General features: G+C 38.2%; 1 protein-coding gene across 1 annotated transcript; it reads left to right on the forward strand.

Moving 5' to 3' along the window:
- Positions 1-2,026: 2,026 nt before the first annotated feature.
- Positions 2,027-6,986, forward strand: LOC122419150 (short transient receptor potential channel 4-like). Its single transcript, XM_043433450.1, has 9 exons — positions 2,027-2,361; positions 3,757-3,952; positions 4,055-4,231; positions 4,506-4,776; positions 4,971-5,378; positions 5,792-6,043; positions 6,233-6,348; positions 6,408-6,566; positions 6,813-6,986. Exons 1-9 carry the CDS (start codon positions 2,027-2,029, stop codon positions 6,984-6,986), a joined length of 2,088 nt encoding a protein of 695 aa, XP_043289385.1.
- The last annotated feature ends 681 nt before the right edge of the window (positions 6,987-7,667 follow it).

Here is a 7,667-nt window from a genome sequence, read left to right on the forward strand (position 1 = left end):
GTCACAAACGAGTGCCGCATCTCTTTTTCACTCTTCCCTTCTTCGTCGCACAAACTTCCAAATGCTTCGGACGCTTGACTCGAAGCCCAAGGCAAATAGAACTTACGGAAAAAGATCAATTGATCAATTGTCCGAAATGTAAATAACCGGGTGGAAAATAGTTGTAGGAAAAGTTGGAACGACTCCGTCCAGAATGATGCTTCTCGATGTTCAGAAATCGTGAAATCGTGAAGAAAGTTTTTCACATTGTTTTACAAAGAACGACAGTGAGCGAAATTTTATGTAATCCGCATTCAAAACTTTCACGTACTGATGGGAAAAAAAAATCGTTGGTCCTCAAATGACCCAAAAAAGTTGAACGAATTTGACTCTCCCTGAGAGAGTTCCAAATCCGACGTACAAGTCTCTTCATTAACCCGAAACACTGTAAGAAACGAGCTCATTGTGAATTCGAAAAGTGCTTGCCGAATGGAAAATTCTTTTTCATTCACAGTCATTCGCTTTCCACGAGGAAAAGACCTTTTGGGAAAAATAAAGTGAAACGAGGGGTTTTTGGTTGAGGGTTGGCCCGGCGATTTATCGTTTCTTTAAGTGGCCAATAAACAATCCCTGTTTAGTGTGGTGCACCGGTCCGATACGTGTATAATGCTCGTCGGCGTTTTTCCATCTTTTTTTCGTATCTCTCGAGCCCTCTGTGTGGCACACGAGCCACGATTGTCGCCCGGTTTTAAAATTGCCGTTAGAGAAGGAATCCTCCCGTTCTCCTTTGTTGGGGCCGAAAAATCGAGGCCGACAAATGGTTACACGCGTTCCTCGTCGGCGTTTATGAAGTGCGTTCGTGTGCGGGGAAAAAGATGAAACGGGACGGGCGTATGTGTGCGTACGCGCCGTTCATTCGTTCGCAAGACCTTCGGTGACTTTTGTCTCATCCTCTCCTTGCCCCTTTTTCTCTTTCCGTCTTTCTCGCCGGGTCTCGTTTTCTCCCACTCGCGGAGTGCCGGGTCCCAAAAGATACGAGTCAAGAGGCGCGCCGACACGAGACCCGAGGCACCTTTCGTGGCCTCTGATTCGTGGAGAACGGCGAAAACGCCGAGGCCATTCAACCTCTCGGACACACCTCCTCTCTCTCTCTCTCTCTCTCCTCGCCAGAAATACCGAACGGAAATACCGCGAGAATTCAACTTACTTCCGGTCACGTGACTTCCCCTAATAAAAATAAAAATGTCTTCCAAGAACGAGGAAAAACGAAGAGGATCGTATATTTTAAAATGGAGGACAGATTTTCCGTATCCCCAATCAGTTGTTGGCATCGGTTTAAGATTACTTCGGAGGAAACGGAGAGACAGAACAAAAGATTAAACTACTTCGTATCTGTTCGATCAATCTGTGAATTGTTATTTCATTGTCAGAATCCTCGGATTTCTTCCACGTGAAATAGTCGGATGCATATATATAAATAGAATAAATGTCAGGTGAAACAGAATTGACTTGAGATTGTTCGAAGACAAGCAAGCAAAATATATCTTTCGTGGCTACACTCCGAAAATACATTTGTTGATTCAACAAGGACCCAACAAAAATATTATTTATGCAAACACATAATTTTCTGGCTCCGATAAAGTCGTCTCGTTACGACGAAAACGCCGTTGGATATCTGAAGATTCTGTTAAACGTGCACATTTTATTTTGTTCGCCACGATTGATTTTCTTTAATTTTGTAAAATCAACTAATTTCTTTTCTCATAGCTAAACAATTGTTGTATTTTTTAGTATTAAGATTTTTTCAAAATTCTACAAAATCAACGTTAATAAACAATTGTTACGAGAAAATATTTCTGTAACACATTTTCTTTAGAAAAATGAGAACTTTAACTACCAAATTCACACAATTTTTTTTCACAGCGTAAAGTGTCGAGTTCAAAAGAATTAATTACAAAGTTTCCAATAAAGTTTCACTTTGATCCTTTCCGTCGTCCATCGTTATTTGTCCTTTTCTCTCTTTCTCTTTTTTTTCGTCCACTAGAATATGTCACCACTTCACATTGCTGTTCAACAAAAAAATCACCAATTGATCGAAATTTTGTTGGAGTTGGAGGACATCGACTGTAGCGACACGGCTTTGCACGCGATTCGAGAAAACGAGAGCGAAATAGCGATGATGATACTCGACAAAAAGCGGTCGAAAGCTGTAATTTCGGAATACGAGCCGGCGATCGGTAGCTCGGAATTTCCTGATGAAATGACACCTCTCGACGTCGCAGCTCAGTGCGGCCATTACGAAATAATTAAACTTCTGTCAGAGCGAGGTCACAAAATATCGAAACCGCATAAACCGAGCTGTAACTGCAAGGAAGTATGCAAGTATGGGAAAATTTTCAAATATCGATCTTCACTCTTTCCCACTGTAATTAACAAGTTATACATTTTTTATTGACTAACAAGCTGCATTTTTTCCGTTTACATTAAGGTAGTTCATGCACGAAACGACTTGCTTAAGAAAGTCTTGAAATTTAAACACAGTTTAAATGAATAGTCGATTGACTCGCATGTCAAATTTTAAAAGGTTCGTTTCATTGGTTATTTAAATAAACGTGTTTAAATATGAAGAAAAATACGATTATACGGACTATGCGGAAAAAATCGTTTCTTTCCATTTTACGAATGAACGCTTCTTACGAAGTTTATGAAAAAGTACACAACAACAATGAAGTATATAATGAAGCTCTGGGAAAAAATCCAAGACGATTGTCTTACTAGTAATAAAGATATATTGGGTTAAAGATTGAACGAAATTGGTAATGAGCATTCATATAACCTCACTTTTATTAAGGAAGTTGAGGCTGTACAGTCATTTTTTTTACCCAAAAGTTATGACCTGTACCTTTCAAAAGTTAGGCCAGTTTACAGTTTGGCAATGTTGCATACACTTTAAAGAAAATTTGAGGAAAAAAAGACGAAAAACTGGTGAAAGCTCAGTCGAAAACACGAATGGTGACGATCCTAACTTCAAAAAACTGCACGGGAAACAGATTATTATTAATATAATCTCAGCAAATTTCCTAATAAATCTGAAAAAAATTGACATTATTTAGCAAGCGTTGCTCATGTTGCCCAAAAAATTTCATATTTTTAGCATCATTTTTAACGGAGATATCACTGAATGTGTCTTGACTTCCATAAGATTACATGTTATTTGGCCCAAATTGTTATTGATTTTTCTCAGCAACGACGCTCCTAAACTGTCTGAAAATTTAACTGATTTTTTTTTACACTTCACTTTATAAGATGCAATCGGTTTAAAAGCGATGACATCATTTTCATTCTAATGCCTCAACTTCCTTAACACTTTTTTCTTTATCTATTTCCCTTCGTGTTTTCCCTTAGCGCTCTCTGAAGTGATTTTTTACATAAAAAGTAAAATATTTTAGCCAGGGATGAATGAAATTTTGGGTTCTGTCAGTCATGGATCCCCGTTCAATTAATGACTTGTAATTTAATCCACCAAAAAAAAAGTTGAAAAAATTTATTTACAATTTTGCATTATAATAACTCTGACATTAAATTAGAGTAATATATAGAATATCTTTAATTAGGAAGTAAAAATTGATCCAATTTAGACAACACCCATAAAACAAGATCCTACAGGCTTGATCTACCTTAAACGAGGAGAAAATGTGGAAAAAACCGTCCTCCAAAATTTTCAATGAATGCTGAATATTTTTAAAACGGATTGTGACTGGATTTTATCACCAATAGGCCGAGAAGAGCGATCGAGGATCCATTGACGATCGACAAATTCCGTCTGTCGCGTTACAAAGCGGTGTCCAATGGAGCCTACATATGTTACAATTCGCCGGATCCTTTTCTCGAAGCTTTCATACTGTACGTGGAGCTCGAGGAGGCAGCGTCATATGAGCGGGAGTTTTACAAAGCTTACAAGAGCCTCGCTGAGGTTTTTTATTTTTAGGATTATTGTAAAATTTTTATCCAATTCCGTATCTTTCATGTATACACACTGGAATATTTTTTAATGTTTATCTTTTCGTAATAGTAGAACGTAGCTCTATTCGCTACGAATCTTATCGCATGTACCAGAAAAGCCGAAGAAATCGAACTCATATTGAGCCAAAAGAGCGGAATAAACCGTCAGACGAATTTCAAGTTTCCAAGACTTTTGCTCGCTATGGAATGCAAACAGAAAACCTTCGTGGCTCATCCGCACGTTCAACAGGTTCAACATAATCTCACTCGTTTAAGTGAAAATCTCGTTTCCACTCGTGAATGGATTCGTGACAGACTCGTGTTGTAATTGCACTATCAAAATATAAACTGAAAGTTTTACTGCTCAATTAAATTTCAGAATTTTTGTTCTGTCATCAGTAAATACAGAAAAATGAGGCTGCAACTGCTTGCACAAACGAATAAACAAAAACTCTACGAATCTTGATAAACGGGTGTCGTGTGAAGAGTTGGTTTTTGATTAACAAAGAAATTCCTATTAATAGGTGATCGAACATAACTGGATTGGGGATTGGTACGAGTGGAAAGACAAATCAGTGCTGAAGAAAGTATTGTTAGTAATAACTCGCATTCCCATACTCCCGATAATCGTCATTATGCTCATATTTGTGCCGAACATATCGAAATCAAAGAGATGGAAAATCCCAGTGAATCGATTTCTGTCAGGAATCTCAAGTTATTTGATTTTCCTCATTTTCCTGCTCATCGAAACGACTATCGACAAGTGCGATCAGCAGCGAGGACCGCCAGCGAGTGGTACGAATATCGTGATAGCGATATTTTTAAAACCTTCGATAATTGCATTGCTGAAGCGAGAAAGAAAAAAAATCGTTGCACGAGTTGTAAAGTAGAGTTTCCGTTAATGAATTCATCAATTTTCCGTAAATTCTTCTACTCTATTTCTCCAGGAGATTTATCAGTTGACTAAGCACAATTTTCATTGTTATCAGGTTTCGAACCTGTGATCGTCGTGTACGTCATATCGTACATATGGGCAGCGATACGTCTTAGCATGGTTCACGGGCGAAGACGTTACTTTCGTTCTCTATGGAATTGGTACGAGGTCGTGATGCTTTTTATCTTCGTTCTGACTTTCTTATTTTGGGTTATTTCTGCGATCGACGTCCAGCATCGTGGTCAACGGGATCTCGACAGAAAATATTGGCACAGATACGATCCAACCTTGATAGCCGAAGGTCTCTTCTGCATAGCAACGATAATGGCGTTTTTTAAACTGTTGTTCGTCTTTCAGCTCGATTATCATCTTGGTCCTCTGCAAATGTCTCTTGGAAAAATGATCAAAGACGTTACCAAGTTTCTGTTTCTATTTATGATTGTTTTACTCGCTTTCTCAGCAGGTAATCATCATTTACTTCGATTACGAAGCTTTGTTGCAACGAAAATGTGGTATCGAAGCTTAAGGTAGTTAGTAGCTCAACGCGTACAAAATGACCCATTTTTAATCGCGAATATCTCGGAAACTAAGTGATGAATGGATTTGAAACTTTGACAGTCGGTTCACGAATATTATTACACCACATTTCAATTTCAGCCTGTTCTTTAGATTTCAACAAAAGTACAGAACTACCTTAAATGAGTAAAGTGCGATGAAAACTGCATTGATTAGTCTTTGATTCCCTGATTGTTCGTAAAATCAGAAACCATTCCGTGGCGAAAGTCCTGACAATATTTCTACGATTATGATAAGAAAAGCTGCACTCTGTTCTGACGTTAAGTTTAGTTACTAATTAAATATTGTTGTCCGTATTAGGGCTGGCCAACTTGTATCAATATTACGACGGCATGGTGCAGGTCGACGACGAAACAAAAATAAAGACTCAACAAGCTGCCTCGTTTGTTGGCTTCGGCTCGAGCCTCAAGACACTTTTTTGGGCTATTTTTTGTATGAGCCCCATCGAAAGTGCTGATGTCGTAATCGAAAACTTGGCCGGTGAAAAGGAAAACGAGACAATTATAAACAAACACACATTCACAGAGATGATTGGATATTTAGCTTTCGCTTGTAAGTAAAAATTTAATGTTCGATTTGCAAATGCTTCAAATGCCAGTCTTGAAGGAAAACTTCAAAAAATTTTGTTTATTTCATATCGCGTAAATTCGGTTTTCGAAGAATCTACAATTTCAAATGATTCTTCTCTCGGGAATATTCTCATGATCGCAATTCATTCTCCAATTAATAATTCCCTAACAGGTTTCGAGTTTATTTCCGTTGTGGTTGTATTGAACATGCTGATTGCCTGCATGTCGAACACGTTCACTCAATTCACGGACAACGTTGCCGTTGAGTGGACTTTCGGTAGAACCGAGGTAATATATCACCATTTTTCATTATATAAAAACATGATAAAAATACTGCTCTGCTGTAGGTTTACATCGACGTAATGGCCCACAACGCTCTCCCACCTCCGTTCAATCTTCTACCAACGGGAAATGAGATTCAGCGTGTCGGAGAGTTTATTAAACTGCTCATCAAGCCGTCACCGGAGAAAAAAGCGCGATGGAATTTCAAGCGCTGCTGTTATATCGTGAGTTTCACTTTTTTCATTTGTTACTATTTAAAAATTTTGTCTCCATTTCGTTGATTCAAACAGATCAGTAAATCTTGAGTATTCTTCATCCGAATTGGAGTAAATGGAACATAAATTATGGATTTTGTCGACCGTGTATTTCTCGTTAGTCCAAAAAAGTATCCAATAATTATCTGTTCGGTGTGCGAGGTTCGTAAGTAGGCAATAGCCAGTTTGATGATAGATAAATTATGGTTTTAAAAGGATCATGTAGTGAAAGATGACCGGCAAAAATTTCGTCTCCTTATGGGGGTGCTTATAATGCGCTACTTCCGTACCAGAGAAGTCGAAGTCGAGGAATCCAACACCGAGGGATTGAGAAGAGATCTCCAACAGTTGCGAGATATTGTTAAAGAAGCAATGGAGATTCCGGCGTAAAAGAAAAACAAGAATGACGACAAGCTTTAATGAGCCAACGGAACGCTCTAAACACTTGACCTCATTTTGATACCTGCGGTTCGGTCAAGTGGACTATTTTACAGAGTTCAAGTGATTCCAACTGTTGGCATGGTACGAATAATTATATTATTGAAATCCGCTTCTCCAATTAGTTTCAAAATAATTGGATTGACCAGAAATCAAATCCTGAGAACAGAAATTCACAAAAAAGTCATGACCATTCTCGAACCCAAAATGCAATCTCGATGCAGCAAGTTTAGAGACTTTAACTTTAAAACTAAAATTCAAATCGAACAGCCGATCTTGATTGTTTTCGTCGCACGTATAGAGCTTCGAGTATTTATTTGAAAAATTGATCGATTTTCGTCATTAGAAACTCAAACTTTAGTATACGAGGGCTGAAAAGCAGCGCAAGCTCGTATTTTGGCAAAAGCCATTGAACGAATTGAATGCTCGTCTCTCGGGGAGACGAAATAGTCGTGAATAAGGGAGTTAACGATCCCATGACTCGTCTCGAGCAAGCTATGTAGAGATAACCATTACGCGAGCTTTCTCAATCTTCTTACGACACAAATATCCCTGAGAAGACTCAAGCTGTTTTAAAATCTGAAAAAACTAAATTTATTTTTCAAAGCATAGTTTGAGAACAAAGACAAATAT

This window comes from Venturia canescens, chromosome 1 (assembly GCF_019457755.1).
Source record: "Venturia canescens isolate UGA chromosome 1, ASM1945775v1, whole genome shotgun sequence".
NCBI lineage: Eukaryota > Metazoa > Arthropoda > Insecta > Hymenoptera > Ichneumonidae > Venturia > Venturia canescens.